This window comes from Paroedura picta, chromosome 6 (genome assembly GCF_049243985.1).
Source record: "Paroedura picta isolate Pp20150507F chromosome 6, Ppicta_v3.0, whole genome shotgun sequence".
NCBI classification, from domain to species: domain Eukaryota; kingdom Metazoa; phylum Chordata; class Lepidosauria; order Squamata; family Gekkonidae; genus Paroedura; species Paroedura picta.
Window position 1 is genome coordinate 82,469,800 of NC_135374.1, and position 18,515 is coordinate 82,488,314.

General features: G+C 44.5%; 1 protein-coding gene across 1 annotated transcript; it reads left to right on the forward strand.

The window, feature by feature from the left end:
- Window positions 1–122: 122 nt before the first annotated feature.
- LOC143840717 (uncharacterized) lies at window positions 123–17,794 on the forward strand. The gene is made up of 4 exons (XM_077344262.1): window positions 123–411; window positions 11,334–11,397; window positions 14,741–14,858; window positions 17,546–17,794. The coding sequence occupies exons 1-3, from the start codon at window positions 225–227 to the stop codon at window positions 14,820–14,822; spliced, it is 333 nt and encodes a 110-aa protein (XP_077200377.1). The 5' UTR covers window positions 123–224; the 3' UTR covers window positions 14,823–14,858; window positions 17,546–17,794.
- Window positions 17,795–18,515: the final 721 nt, after the last annotated feature.

Here is an 18,515-nt window from a genome sequence, read left to right on the forward strand (position 1 = left end):
AGTGCAGCCTGAGCTAAGGAATTAAGTGGCTGCACCTGGGAGTTCAATCATCTGTTAAGTCAGCCCCAGCTGGGCCCCAGCTGGCTTGATAACGTGCTCTGAGCCAGGCATTCTGGAGTCAAGCTGTCAAGTCACCCCTTCTACACTCTATCTTGCACTCTGGTGAGGTGTCTGGGCTGGGAAGAGGCGTTGTCTCTGGCTGAGGTGATGCTGGCGCAGAGGGCATGGTGTCTACCTGGCTGGGACCTGGCTGTGCATCCCTATCAGGGCTTTTCTCATCCAGCAGTATCTTGCTGCTTTGCCCCAGGTCCTCCTCATCCTCGTGCTCTGAGAGGTATGGCAGCAAAGCTTCTGGTGCAGGTGCAGATGCAGCCTCTGGTGATGGGGGCATAACAGTTATTTTATCAAGAGGTGAGCAATTTTTCTGGCAGCAATAAATCACCTATCTTCCTTCCCCCCCTTTACCCTTTCTTCAATTTTCAGCTGTTCATTTGGGTGGCTGAAGCAGAGGGAAGAAGACTTTGGAAAGTGTGTGTGTGGGGGGGGGGAGAGATGAGGGAGAAAAAGAGGCAAAAGGCGGCTTGTGTATGATGGATGTGCCATTTGAATGGCAGGGAGAATTACCGCACATACACTCATGTACTGATTTACTTAAGCAGTTTAGAAGGTTCCCACCCCTTCTTCCCATGGCAGTGACCCCACTTAAGAAGTGCTCAGGGAGGGAGAGGGAGGGCAGGAGTCCTAGGCAATTGGGAAAAGGAATGGCTGAGATGCAGCTGGACAGACCAGTTGGGGGGGGAGCAGAAGGGATGAGGGTCTGACAAATGAAAAGAGTAAAGGAAGGAGTCACTTACTAAAAAAACCACTAGCGAGAACCTTAATGAATTGACGCAGGGGTGGAAATTTGCCTCCCTCACCGGGCAGGAAATGCAGAGGTGAGGGTGGGAGTGAGAATGGGAGAAAGCTGCTGAGACTATCGCACATTTTCCCCTCCATACATTCTTTTCGCTGGTTGCTTACTGGTTGCTTGTGCATTTTACCGCAATCCACTTTTACCGCATCACGATACAAAAATGGTGAAATCGTGAGCCGACTACTGGGCAGGCCCAGGATGTCGGTGACATCATGTGCAGGGGCTTGAATATGCCACCAACATTCAGAGGCTGTCTGGCTACATTTTGCATGTGCGGAAATATTCCTTATGCTCCTGGTCATACTTCCTATCCTCACCTTAATTTACAAGGAGTTTCCTTAGCACAGATCAGACACAGTCTTCCATAGGAATCAAAGTTAATAATAGTTTATTTTCACATTCACAATGATCAACAAACAAGCACTTTTTAAGATGAGTTGCTCCACTGTATGTATGACTGCATCTTCTTGGGCAGTAGGGATGGGTGTGAACCAGAAAATTCAGAGTGTTCCCACTTCCAAGTAAGAGTGGATGAAATGGGTCACTAAAATGGCTGTCAGCTGTTTAAACCTCACAGCTTGATGGGTCCATCAGCTATGAGGTTTAAAAGGTTGGCAGCCTTTTAAAACCCTCCAATTCATCCCCCCCCCCCCCCTATTCCAAACAGACGGAATAGAAAGGGAGGGTTTTAAATGGCTGGCAGCCATTCAGACTCACAGCAAATGGATGTGTTCACTCTGTTGTAAAGTTGAAATGTTTGCAAACCATTTCAGGGATCGAACTTGCTCCCTCCTGCTTCCAAGCAGGACAACTGAGGGAAAAGTTGTACAATGGTGTATCACACCCATCTAAGAAATATATGGTGCTGTTTGGTATGGTATGGCGCAAAAAGAAATCATTGTAGAAGTGCCTGTATAGAACTCTCTTCTAATATTTATTCAGAGATCTTTGTTCTATCACCTACAGTTGCTCATTTAATGATCTGCTCCAAAAGCTTGAAATATTGTTTGTGCTGCTTAAAGTATGGCTGTTGATCTTACGCCAATTCCATGGGTACCATGTAATTTACTTCAAACAGCCTCAGCAAAAGACATTGGACTGCATGAAATTTCTACTACATTGATTCTATTATAGTGTCAAAAAATGGTATGTAAAAGTAGCTCCCATTGAGATATAAATATTCCTCTGCTTGAGTCACAGTATGATAATAAATTATAAACCAAACTCTTGAACACTCAAAAATGTTTGCATTTTCTATCAGACACCAGAAATAGTTACAAAGTGTATTGCAAATGTTTAGGGCATGCGTAGCCTTGTACAACTTTTCCACAGCTGTCCCTATGCCTCTCCTCTAGCCATTGCCTTCCAAGTCACTGGTCTGATGTTTAGCTTGGTTTTCAACAATGAAAATAGTCAATGATGATCAATTCTTAATTCATGTGGACTCAATCAAAACTATCCAATTGACTCTATGCAATCCTATACCATAACTTTCAGTTGAAATCAGTGTTTCAGAGAAGGAACACAAATGCTTAGTTTTGTTTTTCATGATGGAATAAGAGTTGGATTTTATGCACTGCTTTTCACTACCCAAAGGAGTCTCAAAGCAGCTCACAACTGCCTTCCCTTCCTCTCCCCACAACAGACTCCCTGTGAGGTGGGTGGGGCTAAGAGAACTCTGAGAGAACTGTGACTGACCTAAGGTCACCCAGCTAGCTTCATGTGGAAGAGAGGGGAATCAAACCCAGTTCTCCAAATTAGAGTCTACTGCTCTTTATCCACTACACCAAACTGGCTCCCAGGTTTGGTTCACAGTTCACATAGCCATGTTTATCAAAAGATAAATACAGTTGTCAAATGACATTTTAGTTGTCTGAGCAATTACCATAGATCATCTTTAATGCCTTGAACTGTAGTAGTAATAGCAGCAGCAGCAGTAAATTCACTTATACCCCACCTTTCTCCCCAATGGGAACCCCAAGCAGCTTTCTTTAGAATTTCACTGTATACTTTGCTATCATTGCCTGGTAGTGTTCTTGGCTCTATTTGGATGTTAAAACCATACCACAAAATCCCTTGGCAGTGGCCTCAGGTCAGGGTGCCTGTGAAATATGCAGGACTACCTTCCCAGGTTCCTCCTCGGCCACTCTAGTACAGGTATAACATTTTTTATGATGGCCAGCTGAAATGGTAAACTGGTCTGTTGTTAAATATCTAAAGCAAAAATCCACTCCGTTTTTAATGTATCTCTGGTGGAAAGAGAGTTGGAAACAAGGTATACTGAATCATAACAAGAACAGAATATTATTTGTTGGTATATGAGGATCTATGTGGTCAGCTTTGCAGACAATGGGAATGTAGTATAAAGGAAAAACAAAATAATATTGTATCAACCACTTCCATTTTGGAGAATGTAATGGTGTCACACCTGTACCAGATTCCCAACAGATTATCTCTAGTGGAATACAAGAAATCTCGTTTAGTGGAATGAGTTGCATATTTTCTACTTCTGAAACATATTATAGTTTTTAAAGTCAGTCTTCCCAAAAGCAGAGAAAGTGCAATGGAAACATGTTATTTTCTCTTCTGTACTCTGGGTTTTACAACATCAACATAGGGCCATCTAAAGTTTCAATTATTATTGCCTATAAAGCTGCCTGCTAGGACTGTAAGAATTACAAATGACATCTCATCCTTCACCTACTAAATCAAATCCTTCTTCACGAGATTACATTTGGAAAGAAAATGCAATCTGTAGGCCAATGAAATCTATGCTGGTCTGCTCCTAAATTTAGTTTGGTTAAGAAAAAGTAACCCAAGAACCATGTTAAGGAATCTTTTCTTTTAAAAAAATCTGATTAGTCCAATTACTTCAGCAAACCTTTATTTCTCAGATGAGGCAAAGTTCCCCAAGAAAATAGTGTATGATGCTATTAAAATACTTTTGATAATAATTCTAAAATTATATGCAAATTTAGAATGAATTCCCATTATTTTCCCCCAGAAAATTTAATTACGTATTATTTATAAATGATCAGATAAAAAATCTTGAGACCCAATGTGGTACAGACAGAGAACTGAACTAGGACCTGAGAAGCCCAGTTTGAATCCCTATGCTGCCATGGAAGCTCATTGGGTAATTTGGAGCACATTCTCTGTCTATCAGCACATTCTACCTCACAGAGTTGTTGTGAAGATAAAATGGAGGAGAGATGAATGATCTAAACTAATTTTGCGTCCCCATTGGAGAGAAAAGTATATGAAATAAGACATAACAAAATACATACAATCAAAGTGATTGGGAACATTTAACTTGGATGCTCTGTAGAGCCAACATGGTGTAGTGATTAAAAGCAGTGAACGCTGATCTGGAGAACGAGGTTTGATTCCCCATTCCTCCTCATGAAGCCTGTTGGGTGATCTTGGGCAAGTCCCACTTCTCTCAGAACTCTCTCAGCCCCACCTACCTCACAGGGTGTCTCTTGTGGGGAGAGGAAGGGAAGGATATTGTAAGCTAGCTTGAGACTCCTTGGAGTAGAGAAAAGTGGGGTATAAAAACAAGTATACTATTCCTCTTCAGATGTCAACTGAATGAATTTGTGTTCAAGGATTTTCTTGGCTTTTCTTTTTCATAATCTAGGTTAGTGGTCCCCAACCCCCGGTCCGGGGACCGGTACCGGGCCGCCACTCCTCCTCGACATCCTCCCTGGCTGCTGCTTCAGGGGCTGTCCTGCCACTCTGCCACCGGCTCACCTTTGGTGCTCTCCAGCAGCCATCATGGCTGTGGATCCCCCTTGGCATGGCACTGTGCAGCTGCTGCTGGCAGCACCCCCCAGCGGGCGGCGGGAAGTCAGGGGCGCTGGCAGGAAAGCAAGTGGAGCAGGGGCTTAGGTGGTGGCAGCGACATCCCTCGGCAAAAGACTACTCCCCACAGGCCTCAGTAAAATTGTCAAGCATTGACCGGTCCCCGGTGATAAAAATGTTGGGGACCACTGCTCTAGGTGACACTGAACAAAGTGCCACAGGGCTCAAGAGGTTGTAGGGAGAAGGGTAAGAGGGCAAAATTGTACCAGCTTGGTATAGTGGTTAAGAATGGTAGCTTCTAATCTGGTGAGCTGGGTTTGAATTCCCCTCCTCCACATGCAGCCAGCTGGGTGACCTTGGGCTCGTTACAGTTCTGTTGGAGCTGTCTTAACAGAGCAGTCCTGTCAGAGGTCTCTCAGCCTTACCTACCTTACAGAGTGTCTGTTATGGGAAGAGGAAGGGAAGGCAATTGTAAATTCCTTGCGTTGTTTTCTACAATTTATGTAAACCACCCTGAGCCTCCAGGGAGGGTGGTATATAAATATAATAAATAAATAATCTGCTTTGAGTAGTGAAAATCAGTATATAAAAACCAAGTCCAATTCTTCCCAAGCCAAAAATCTACCTAAAAATACCTTACCAGTAGATTTCAGCATCCCAAATATATCTGGATTTTCTCTAGAAAAACAGGAGGGAAAGATCCTGGAATTACTGAGTAGAGCTGAAAAGAGCAGAGAGGCAGGGGCAGATTGCTCTCATTTCTAAGCTGTTTGATTTGCAGGCTTGCAGTTGGGGGCTAAATGACAATGCTCACCATTGTTTCTTGAAACATTTGGCAAAAAGGCAACAGCTTTTATTGTAACTTTTTAACAACCAAGTGTTGGCATGCAAAGGAATTAGGAGCATGAATCCATTTCTTGGGTCATCTGACCCACCGGTTACTCAAACAGTGCCCTGAGCTTTCCCGCCCAGACCCCCGCTGGGCCACGGGAACCCTTGCTGTTGAGTACCCCAATCTGGCATCCTGAAGTGCCTTGGAAGGCATGGACCTTCCTCAGCCCACTCCAGTCTACCTGTTTGCTTCTTCTGGCCTCCCAATCCGGGTGGGCCTTACTCCTTTTGTTGCCTCATTCTGAGGCTCCTGCCAAACCAGGGGAGACCTATTTTTACCTGTTGTCTCTCCTTCATCCAATTCAGGCTCCTTTTCCTTGCCTCCCGCCACCAGAACTGGACCCTTCAGTCCAGGTCCCGCCAACACTGCCAACCCCTTCAACCATTCAAGAAGCGTGGCCCTGACACCATGCAGCCACAAATCTAGGCCCCATTTGGAAAGGTGAACCCCATCCTTCTGATATAAAGCAGCAATAGACTTATCAATGTCATTATGCCGGACCACCAGCCCCCATTAAAATGCACCCATTTGCTAACGGCTGCATTGATCTTCCTGGCTGACCTGTTAACACTGTTAACTGCCAATGTGCCTCTCCAGGCCCGCTGTTCAACTATATGTGACCAAATCAATGTCGTCTCCAGAAGCCTGCATTGCAAGGCCCCCAAATCTGATAATATTGCCTCCTTCAGGCGACCCCTCTTAACCACCGGCAAGTCATTGCCCCCCAAGTGCAAAAGAAGAGCTGCTGGATGCCCATCATGTCGCAAATCCTCTTCCAACTTCTCCAAGAGGGAGTGCCACTGCATACCCCTGTGGCCAGACCACGAAATCGAGACGTGATGTCCCAGGCCCAGGTCGGACCCCCATCCAGAGCTGCTGGCATAAACGCTTGCCCAGTGGATGTAACTGTGCCTGAAAATGCAAACTGGGAATCTTTCCAAGTCTGTCACAAAACAAATCAACAATTAATATCCAGCTACGGCCTCTCATAGGTCCTGTATGCCTTGGACCTCCAGCGACCCATGTGCATGATTCCTTTTGCGGACACCCATTCTGCATAGGCCTGCGTAGCTGCCCCTATCCAAAAGAAATGTACCCCATAGCTGGCGTCCGGCAGCCCCAACCTTCTTAGGCAAGCACACAGTATGGCCACAAACTGGAAATGTGAAAGGCATGTCCCATCCTTGTGGATAAACAAGGCACCTGGCAACTCCGGATGCCTGGCTAAAAATGCCCGCATGTGCTTGGCTGGGCATGGATCTCCAGGCTCCTGTTTCTGGAGCTGAAGTGCAATACCTTTTCCCTTCTGATCTGTCTTGGAATGGCAGACATCCACTGTTAATCCCTCTTCCTCCAAAGCCAAATCCCACAGTTCTAAAGGGAAGCCCGTTCTGGCTGACCGTGACTGAGCCAGGAATTCTCCGCACCGCAGAGCGGTGAAAGCTGCCTCGGAGATTATTTTTTTCATAGTCATCAAAACAAATTGGCCCCAACTGTCCCAGCAAATGCTTCAATAAATGCTTCGTTATGGGCCACCATAATCCCTCCGTGGAGGGCCTCCCCTCTTCCAAACTTCGATTGCCCTTTTGGCCAGGAAAGATGTGCCAGGGTCCCTGCCCCCTTTTAATTTGCTGGTAAATGACAAGACAGCCAGTTGCACCCTCATTGTCTCAGGCGATATGCCCTTCCCCTTCAAATGAGCCAGGTAGCACAGCACTAACTGTTCGGACATTGACCAATGTGTCTGGAGCCCTATCTTGTGAACAAACCCCCGATATTCCCGGGCTGCCCTCTCGTATGTCCTGCACGTGGATGGAGCCAGGGATTCCATCACTCCCCATAGTATCACTCCTTCCCAAGCATCCAGAGCTCTTCTGGGAAGTCCTCTGGCTCCTTGTTCGCCCACGGGGCAAGCCGCCAAAAATTTTCGTTCTGTGAACGAGATAAAGCATCCGCTAACTCGCTATCTGCCCCCGCCACATGTTTTGCCCTGAAACGAATGTTGGCCGACAGGCAGTTGAGAAGCAGCCGCCTCACCAGCCTCATGACCCGTTCAGACCTGGACATCTGCTTGTTAACCACCTGCACCACCGCCTGGCTGTCACACCAGAATAAAACTCTGTGGTTGCTGAATTTGGCCTGCCATATCTACATGGCTACGACAAGTGGGAACAGCTCTAAGAAAGTGAGGTCCTTCCAGATACCCTCAGCCCAGGCCTCTGGCCACTGCCTGGCGCACCACTTCCCCCTGTAAAAGACTCCAAAGCCCATGCTGCCCGCTGCATCCAAGTGTACCTGTAGAGTGTCTTGCAAGCAGAGGGCTGTTGACCAGATAGAAACCCCATTGTAATGTTGTAAAAAACTCAACCACACCTGGAGGTCCTCCTTGAGGGAACTTGTGATCCTGATGATGGCTGGCTGCCTTGGCCCTGGCTGTAGCCCTGGCCAGCATAGTGCTGAAGGTCCTGCCAGGGGGCACCACCCTGCAGGCAAAGTTCAGTTGCCCCAGGAGTGACTTCAACTCCTTCAATGCGCATTTTTGCCATTGCAGCAGGCTCCCCAATAGCTGACGGAGGGACTGTAGTTTGTCCTCCAGGAGCCTGGACGTGCCCTGCACAGAGTCAATCTGTATGCCTAAATATGTTAGCTGGGTGGCTGGCCCCTCAGTTTTTTCCCCCACCAGGGGAACCCCTAATTCTGCAGCCAGAGCTTGAAAGGCCCGGAGGCGATTAGTGCATTCACTCGTCCCACCAGGGCCTGCAAAAATAAAATCATCCAAAAAATGTGTGGCCACCATAAAGCCGTGCCTATCCTTCACCGCCCACTCTAAAAATGTGCTGAATGCCTCAAAGGCTGCATACGCCACTGAGCAGCCCATGGGCATTGCTTTGTCCATGTACCAAGAAACTTGCCATTTTATTCCCAGGAGAAAGAAATCCTTGGGATGTACTGGCAAGAGGCGGAAGGCGGACTGCACATCGCACTTAGCCATTAAGGCCCCAGGACCGCAGCCCCTCACCATGGCCACTGCCTGGTCAAAAGAGGCATACCTTACCGTGCACAGTTTGGCAGGAATGAACCCTGACCTCCTCATATGGGATAGGAAAGCCGCGGGCTTCAAGCTCCCCCCAGCCTGGGGCTCTCCCTCCAGGTCCCTGTTCCACTGGGATGGCTGCCGCCCAAGCCTCCCGCGAGCGGATCACGCTGGCCCGCCACCCATGAGAGGCCCGAGCCTCCGCACCTCGGGTTGCTGTGGCTCCCAACCTCCCCATGCCCCTGGAGCGCAGAGCAGCTCCATGATGCGCCCTCTTCACTGGCTGCATCCTGGCCCCATCCTTCCCTTCGCCCTCTTTCCCTTTTCGTTTTTTTTCTTTTTGATGACTAGGCACATGCGCCCCCGCGGGCATCTTCACACCTTGCTCTGCTCCCTCCCCCACTATGCTGATGCCACACCCTTGGCCCTGCCTGCTCCAGTCTGGAGGAGCAGCTTGCTGTTGCTGCTCCCGGGGCCGTCCAGGGAAAGAGGCCACAAGCGTGCATGTGGCACCTTTATAGCGCCACGCACCACCCCCTCTTTCCCTCGACATGGCGTGGTAGCGCCACGCATGCCCAGCCCTGCGCCAAGCACTCTAGCACGAGCGCCGTCTCTTCCCGCCCCGCCTCACCGCTTCATCAACAGCAGCCCCAGTGAGTCAGGGCTGCTATTTGTTGGATTTCTACTGCAGTCTCTTTAAAGCAGGGGCAGTCAACCTCTGATCCTCCAGATGTTCATGGACTACAATTCCCATGACCCCCTGCCAGCAAATGCCAGAGCCCGTTTGGTGTAGTGGTTAGGAGTGCGGACTTCTAATCTGGCATGCCAGGTTCGATTCTGCGCTCCCCCACATGCAACCAGCTGGGTGACCTTGGGCTCGCCACGGCACTGATAAAGCTGTTCTGACCGGGCAGGGACATCAGGGCTCTCTCAGCCTCACCCACCCCACAGGGTGTCTGTTGTGAGGAGAGGAATGGGAAGGTGACTGTAAGCCGCTTTGAGCCTCCTTCGGGTAGGGGAAAGCGGCATATAAGAACCAACTCTTCTTCTTCTTCTTTAAAGTTTAAAGTGACTGCAAGAGACAGCCTGAGGATTCAGCTGCACCAGTAGTGAGTAGATTGTACCCACTGGCTCAGTGAGACTGGTTTATCTTGCTCCCTGGTTTAAGCTGGGTGCAGAAAAAGCTAGCTTCAGAATCTGCTGTGCCTCTGGAGGAGACTGCTCCCTGCAGGCTGGGCTTTGTCTGACTTCTGCTGCTCAGTTTATGCTGGACTAAGAGAAGCAAATCCAGCCAGAATTGGCTATGCCATGTGGATCAGCAAGAAATCTGGCAGTATTAGAAAATACTCTCTTCCACATACAAACAAAATTATGTTTCCATTTCCCAGTCATGTGCAGTATCGTATCTGTTTGGTGCCTAGAAAATGTAATGTTAGTAATGACAGATTTTCTATAAATGTAAGTAATACCTTACATTTACATCATCAAGATTCTGCACTATAGAGGACTGAGGCAAACTGATTTGACTTAAAGTGTTCCAAACCAAACATAAGAATATATGAATCTTCCCCTCTCTTAGTCCACATGCTGGTTCACAAGTGAGATTCCTTGCCACAAATTCCTTTCCTTTGACACCATGGAACATGTGTGTATGTGTCCACAGTCTCGTGCCTTCCAATGTTTGGGTAATGGATTGGATTGCCCCCTTACTTGAGAGAGATGTTTACCATCATCTTATACTTGAGTTGCAAATTATTTTGACTTCTTTGCATGTTTTCTTAAGGATGGAATAATATATATATATATATAACTACTCGGTAAGAGTAGTTTTCTCAGTACTGAGGTGAGCCCAAGGTCACCCAGCTGGTTCCATGTGGGGGAGCACAGATTTAAACCTGGCTCACCAGATTAGAAGTCTGTGCTCCTAACCACTACACCAAGCTGGCTCTCTTAAGCCTGGAGATTTGTATTTTAGCCAAATTACCTTGAGGGTTGAAACATATTAGTTCAATAATGAAATTATTTTGCATATATTTTTCATGTTACAGTGATGACTTACCCAACACAATCCAATGCTTTGATGATGTAACATACTTCCAAATAAGTATGACTTTGCGTTATTCTCTCAAAGGTGATGATGCACCAAAATAATTGTGATTGTTGGCTTTGGTGCTCAAGGGCATAACTTTATTCGCTTGACTCATAATGACCCCAGCAGATAGACGAATACTTTCAAAGAATGAAACAAAAGGATGACAGTGTTTGATCATCACATGGTTCTCTAGAGATAAGAAAAGAACAGATGAAAAGGTGCTATTATCTTCAGCGTGTGAGCATAACAGATATGGCTGTTCATACACTTTGAGTACAGCAAAACAAGATTGTGCCTTATCCTTGTTTACTGAGATACTGCAGTTATTTTCTTATTCTCTGTAAAAAATATATATATAAGTGAAGTCTTGTTAATTTTCCCCCCAAGAAAAATAACTATATCTTCAAAGTCAGAAATAAGAAGGATGGTGAAAATGAAGATCATAGAAGATTGATGTGGATATTAATAACATTAACACACACATAAAGAAAATTCTTAAATTAAAAAGACAGAAATTTCTTTGAAAGCCATGTTTTCTGCACTCAGTATATCACTGTAATCATTCTGTTACATAAATGTTCATATTGATTTCCTGTAGATCGTATGCACATGCAAGCAGTATTGTCCTCAGGTGGCACCAGTGTCCTCAACAGATTGCAGAGGTAAATCAGGTTCCCGATGTTAATGAGACCCACACTTTTAATCATCCCTACTTGCTGAAGAGTATTATTTGGAGTACATGTGCACATGACTCTTCATGTAAAAACAATGCAGAAACACATAAACTGATCTCCCATTTGGGGAGAGTCAACTTGATTGTCACCTTTATTGCTTAGATTAAGATTAGCTTTATTATTTAACCCGCACATAATAGTTATTAGAAAAGGGCATACAGAAAATTCTTTAGGGTCTGTGTTCTCATCCATGAATGTTTTCTGGAACACCTTATTTTAGTTAGGTTTGGGCAATAAAATACTATAATGTAGTTTACTATTGATTTTAGAAATGGTAATACGGTGCTAAAGTATAGTCAGCACTTCTCTTTACTTTGTTAATAGTTTCACAGCTGCATATGCGAGTGGTACAAAATCTGATGATTATGCAATAGGGTTGGTAGCTACTCATGACAGATTAGTGTTCAGTGATTTGACATGAAATCTTTTATTTTGATCATGTCATGCTTTAGTGATCAATTAGAAAAGAAGCCCCAAGAGTGCAATATGTCTTCAGAAAAAAATCAATAACTCTACCATCCTCAGTTTTAGAAACTAAGTCGAAAACTTGGAAATGTCAAGAGAAATTACCTTTACTAGCATATAGCAAAGGGAAACAAAAAGTCCTGGTTACTACGTTGGTCAGAAGAGGGTGGCTAAAACTGGAGACCCACCAATTCCAAATCACCATTTCATTTACAATAGTCATTGCTGTCAAATGGCATTGTTTTTATGGTACCTGTGCATATATTTTGTTTTCAGTAACTTTCATCTATTGTAAGTCTAAACTGCTAATTAGAAGCACAAACCATGATGACTACTGAGTGGCCAGGTTATTACCATGAATGTTATGAAGTAATCCTATACTACCTTCAACTGAAAGTAGGATTGTTTTACTGTCTATTTTAACACTGATACTGTGTCCCAACTATATTACATCAATGTTATATTAGCATCAGTGACCACCGGCATCATCATCACTATCACTAAACACTACAAAGTTGAACTTATGTGAGGCCACAGGGACATGTGGAAGGAGGGAGACGCTGTTTCCCAGTAGTACCTTCCCAGTAGCACCTTCCCAATGGAAGAAGAGTTGGTTTTTATACCCTGCTTTTCCCTGCCCAAAGGAGTCTCAGAGTGGCTTATAATAGTCTTCCCTTTCTCTTCCCGCAACAGACACTCTGTGAGGTAGGTGAGACTAAGGCCCATTATGCACGGCCGCCGAAACGGCGATTTCGGGTCACGTGGAAAACGCGGAGGGGGAAGACGCGACGCATACCGGTTATGCACGGGGCGGGGCGCGACGGCGGCAAAACCCAGAGTAACCGATTATGCACGCGCCGATCCGGGCGCCGCTTCTGGTTGCGCCCCGCTCACCCGGAAGCTGCGCTTTCTTCCGCGTTTCACTGACGCGGCTTTTTCGGCGGCATGCACCGAAGCTGCAGCCGGTTGCAGCCGGCTCCGTGCGTTATCCGTGATTTTAGTCGCCGCCATTCCACCCCGAATGTGCGCTAAAACCCCCGTGCATAATGGGTCTAAGTGAGCTCTAAGAGAAACTGGTCTGTAGAACAGTTTCTAACCAGACTGTATCTAGCCCAAGGTCACCCAGCACATGGAGGAGCAGGGAATCAAATCCAGCTCACCACATTAGAAGCCGCTGCTCTTAACCACTCCACCAAGCTGCACACATTGCTGCTGCCTGAAAGAGATGTAGCTAGAGCACAGGCAGAAGAAGCTGTTGCCTGAGGATGGTGTAAGTCTGATTTGACTTGCTCAGTCACTGTTATGGGATTCTTTACCCTCAAATTTGGACCTTCTGGCTCTCTCTGCTTCTCAGAGCAATCCAAGGAGGAAGACACTCGGGTATTTCCTACATGGAGAGGTGATCGTGTGGTTAATAAGGTTTATAATTTCAGAAGAAAGGAATACTTTTGGCTTCTGTATTCTCTCTCTCTCTAAGACCTAATTATACGTTAGGGGAGGAGAGTATACAAATATAATAACTAAATAAAAATAAAATTATATTTTTCATACCATCCTCTCTGGAATCACACAGTCACGTGTGCATTGAGCATTTTTTTTCCCCTAGGGACCTGATTGCCAGGTATGTGTGGGTAGATTTGAGCTAGGACCACAGTGCTTGGGGAGAGAGGACTTAAACCCAACCTCTATGTTTTTTCTTGAGCTGAAATTACCTTGAGGATATTATTTGCTCACTGAGGAAATCATGTGTTCATGGACTACAATTTTCTCCAAAGTGTCAAGGAGTGGTAGGCTATAGTTCAAAGGCCTTAACCTTGATTTAAATGTTTGAAGTGAAATCTGAATTTGTTGGCTTCAAAGTCATTTCCTCATATGTATGTTTTCTACTCATATGTGACAGAACATAAAGTTTGTACCGTCCACCTCACCTATCTTCCGCTTCATTCTGCTGCCTTTGTAGAAGTCAGTAAGGGGTAAACCAAAGATTACTTATAATCTCTAGTGATTATAGAGGCTGGTTATAAGCATCAGTCCTTTCTGAAGTACCTTGTTTTAAAATACATATTATACAGACAGCACAAAAGCACCTGAGGATCATAAAGGGGCTGTATAAGAATTTCCAGCCCATATAAGAATTTGTTTTCTTTTAACATTTACTTACCTTGAGTTATTTTCTTTTTCTGAGTGCATGTTACTATTTTATCTGATCATAGGACAGAATTCTCTTCACAGTATTATTGAAAAGTTGCAGTGACCTTCACAGGCAATTATGTTGCATTGTATCTTTTACAACAATACGGAAATGCTGACATTTTAAAAATAGACATAAAATCCTAGCAGTAGAAGAAGGACCAAAATAACTTATATGCTGTAGATATTGTGAACATGTATATTGTCTCCACTGTTACTGTGCAAAGAGAGGAAATGCCACATCCGTTTCACTGTTTGATCCATCCTTATCCCAGCAGTATCCTAATTCTTAATTTTCAGAAGCTTCTGATGATAAATGTAATGGAAATCTCTGGAGGTAATTATTTAATTCTCAACAAAAGTGTTTTTCACTCAGATATCAGGGGGGAAAAACACGGAACCAAACCTGGTGGCATTAAAAATCAGACCAGTGCAAGTCATTTAAATCTGATGTGTAAGAAAATCCCATAATAACGAAAATAATATTGATCATCATGATTATTCCTGTAGTTATAAAGACTTCATGATTGTATTTGTTTTATTATGACAGGAATCCATTAGTTTATTTGAATTATTTATCCACTGAACTGAAATTATAATTTTGTTTCTTTTGTAGTGTAACCACATCTAATTTATGCATGGAAAAGCCAACTAAGAACATAAGAGAATATAAAAGAAGCCACGTTGGATCAGGCTAATGGTCCATACAGTCCAACACTCTGGCCAAAACCCAGGTACAATTAGAAGGCCCATCAGCAAGGCCAGAACTCCAGAAACCCTCCCACTGTTTCCACCAAAGCACCAAGAATACAGATCACAAAAGACCCAGACATAGCATTCCACGTGTTTACCTTGTGTTTAATAGGTACTGATGAACCTCTGCTCCATAAGCTTATACATGCCCTTCTTGAATCCCTGTATTTGCAGTCACCATTACTTCCTGCCGCAGTGAATTCTACATGTTAACCGCTCTTTAGATGAATTACTTCCTTTTATCTGTCTTAAGCCTACTTCTTATCCTGCTCCTCCACCCCTTCCACTTGCGGCCCTGGGTGAGTCAGGAGCCTTATTTGCTGTGAAAAAACCTCTTTCATTCACTTACCTTCAGTGTAATCGCATCTTACTGATTTCACATTTTTACTGTTTTAGGGAGTCATGTTTCTCATTCTCGCTTCTGGATAGTGACCTTAAAATGCCAGATTAAGAAACATGATTTTCAAGTTGTCTTAAATACACAACAGGTATCAATGAGGCAACACTTTGATAATTTTATTTTAATATTTTGCTGTGCATTTGAGCTTGTGATCATTTTTGGGCTGTAAACCAAACTGAATTTAAATACAACATGTAATCATACTAGTATTCACAAGACATTTGTACCAAATCCCTCCCCCCCCCTCGGTAATCTAAAAAGAGAGAGATACTATGAGAGATCTCTAAACACCTAAGATCATCTTAAGACACCTAAGAAGATCATAGTCTGATGAAGGGTGTTTGCACTCGAAAGCTCATGCCTTGAATAAATCTTTGTTGGTCTTAAAAGTGCTACTGGACTCTGATTTTATTGCTCTAGACAACTGCAATTTTTTAATGTCTCACAGTAAAATGGTACTATTTCATTCTGCCTGCCAATTTAAGTACATACACCATGAAACTGTATTGCAGATGCTGTATCATTCTCTTTCGTGCAAGGAAAGAACAGAACATGCAGGTCCTGAAATCAAGCATTTATGCATACCAAGTTAATGCTTTAACCAAAGGATTGCATATTAATCTTTCACAACAAATAGAATAAAGAGCCCACATAGCACTAACAACTAGCAAATGTATTGTTGCATGAGCTTTCATAAGCAAGACCCTACTAAGAAAATCATTATGAAGATCAAGGAAACAGAATTTAAAAGTTCTTATATGTTGCTCCCCTGTTTTGATCATGTTGTCTCCAAAATACATAAAAATAATTGTTTGGGGAGGAAATTGCCAATGTTCTTATAAGAATTGTTTCACAGGAAGAATGTCTAAGTTATAATGCACAAATGTATATGCTTATGCCTCTTTGAATGTCAAATCACTTTATTTATTCTGTATGACCATTTATGCACTGGAGGTTTCATGCCAGGCTGCAGGCTGGAGTTTTAGTCATGGCAGGTGGCCCCACCTCTTCCTGCACCCACATGGGGGAGCATTTGGCCCAGTACACCTCATCTGCCCCCGATTTGTGCTCCTGCATGAGAGCTGCGGCAGTGAAGTTCCCAGTGCATAAATGGTCTATGTGGGGACAGTTCTCTTTTCTGGTTAACAGTGATATTGTCTTGAAAGCTGTGTCCTTTCCTAGGTAGAAATGATCTGGCCACTGTAGTGTATGACCAAACTGGATCTAGACTGGATTACCGCAATCCCATCTATGTGGGGCTGTCTTTGAAAAGCGTCCAGAAACTTCAGTTGGTTCAGAATACCGCAGCCAGGGTGCTGACTGGGGTGTGATAGAGGAATCACATCACTACAGTCTTGGCCTATCACCACTGGCTTCCAATCTGTTTCTGGGCACAATTCAAGGTGCTGGTGTTAACTTTTAAATGGCTACATGGCTTGGGACTATGCAAGGAAAGGTTTAGAGGAGTCCACTTCAAACCTCCATGGGTCTTCCCGATTGCAAAGAGCCAGTAAATACACAGAGACCAGATGGTTGAAAAAAGGGAAAGGATCTTATTAAAAAGGGTTCCAGAGTAACATAAAGTCAGAGAATCAATACAGAGACGCTGTGTGACAGAAAGCAAAGAAAGATCCTGTCTAATCCCATCACCCCCTAAAGCTGAGAGACAGGTGAGATTCAGGTTAATTGTAATTCTTTTTGAAGGTGCCTTTTGCACCAGCAGAATTCTTCCCGATGGAAATTAGGGTCTGCAAGAATGAGGCTGTTTGTCTAAGAAACCATTTCCATTTATGCCCAGCAAGGCATAAATTGAAGTATCTCAGCCAGGCAACAGAAAAGATGTGCAGACCTGACCATTTGGCCCAGAGTTGCTTTGGTGTGACCCAGGTAAGAAGAAACTAGGCAATTTGATGTTATTACAGATCCATCCGGGGAAGGCTTGGCAATTTATGGTAGGGCTTGACATCCTGCTGTTTGTGTTAGCCTTGTGGTGTGTTTGTGTTGGGGAATTAAATAGGAGCTAGCCTGTCCTCACAGTCTAGAATACCTGAACTATTGCTTAATTCCTTATGAAACTATCCAAATGTTATGATCCAAGGCCCTGTTTTGGGTGCCTCTGCCTTTTGAGATTAGGGAGGTGGCAACTGGGAGATGGACTTCTTTGGCTACAGCATCAAACTCTGGAACTCTCATAAGTATTTTTTTATCTGGTCTTCACTTATTGAGCCCTCCTTCCTGTCCTACATGTCTCATATGTTCCTGTTGCAGGGAAAAGCTGTCCTGACTGTCCGATCAAAGAAGCTAATTTGGTGAGTCTACAAGAAAAGGGCCTTTTCTGCGGTAGCATCACCATATTGGAACAATCTCCTCAGGCTCTCTCACTTTGGATCTTCAGTAGGCAGCTGAAGATAGAATTACCTAGGACTGCATTTGATTAAAGCAGATCTAAACTATGGTTTAAAATTTTCCTTTTTTATGTAATCTATTTTATGCATTTTATTAACATTGTAAGCCACCTTGAGCTGCATGAGGGAGAAAGAAAGACAACTAATAAATATTGTACGTTAAAAATGTGTATTGTTTCCTGCTTCCAAGTTGCAGCCCACTTATTGTAACCTCATAAGTTTTCAAAACGAGATATTCAGAGATGGTTTGCCATTGCCTGCCTCTGGAGAGTAACCCTGGACTTTCTTGGTGGTCCATTCAAATACTAACAAGAATTGGCCCTGCTTAGCCTTTGATGAGAACAGGCTAGGATGTCAGATGAGTGGCCAAAGGAACTACAGCTGCGGCCACTGCAGGAGGGAGAATCTGACTGCAAGCAGGAAGAGGGGCTGCTGTTGCAGTGGGTGGGGGAAAGCTGCTGGGTAGGTGGCAGACAGAGGGTTAGGGAGAAGAAAGAGACAAAAAGGATGATGGGGTAGGGGCAAAAGGAAAAAGAGACAGGCATGGGGGAGGGAGGGTAAGAAAAGGGCTGGCAGAAGGTGGAAGAGTAAGAGACTGACAGAAGTAGCTTCTCTGTGTTTTTCATCAAGCATCTCTTTTTATCTTACGTCTCTCTCCTTGTTGCTCCCAACCTGGCCCAGTGATCTTGTAGTACTGGTTATTATTATAATTCACTAGGTCCCCTTGCACTTCCTTTAACGGATCCATTTCAAGCCACCTTCACCTCTCCTCCTACTTATTTGACGATCATTTTGGCTTATGCATCTGTTACTGGACAGCAACAGCAGTCGTC

What these genes read in the sequence shown, in the direction of transcription:
- LOC143840717 (XM_077344262.1), top strand. Translation starts at nt 225, where the DNA reads ATGGTGTCTACCTGGCTGGGACCTGGCTGTGCATCCCTATCAGGGCTT. An exon ending in AACAGTTATTTTATCAAGAG is followed by an intron (nt 412 to 11,333) that starts GTGAGCAATTTT and finishes GATTTCCTGTAG; the next exon opens with ATCGTATGCACATGCAAGCA. An exon ending in GTCCTCAACAGATTGCAGAG is followed by an intron (nt 11,398 to 14,740) that starts GTAAATCAGGTT and finishes TTTCTTTTGTAG; the next exon opens with TGTAACCACATCTAATTTAT.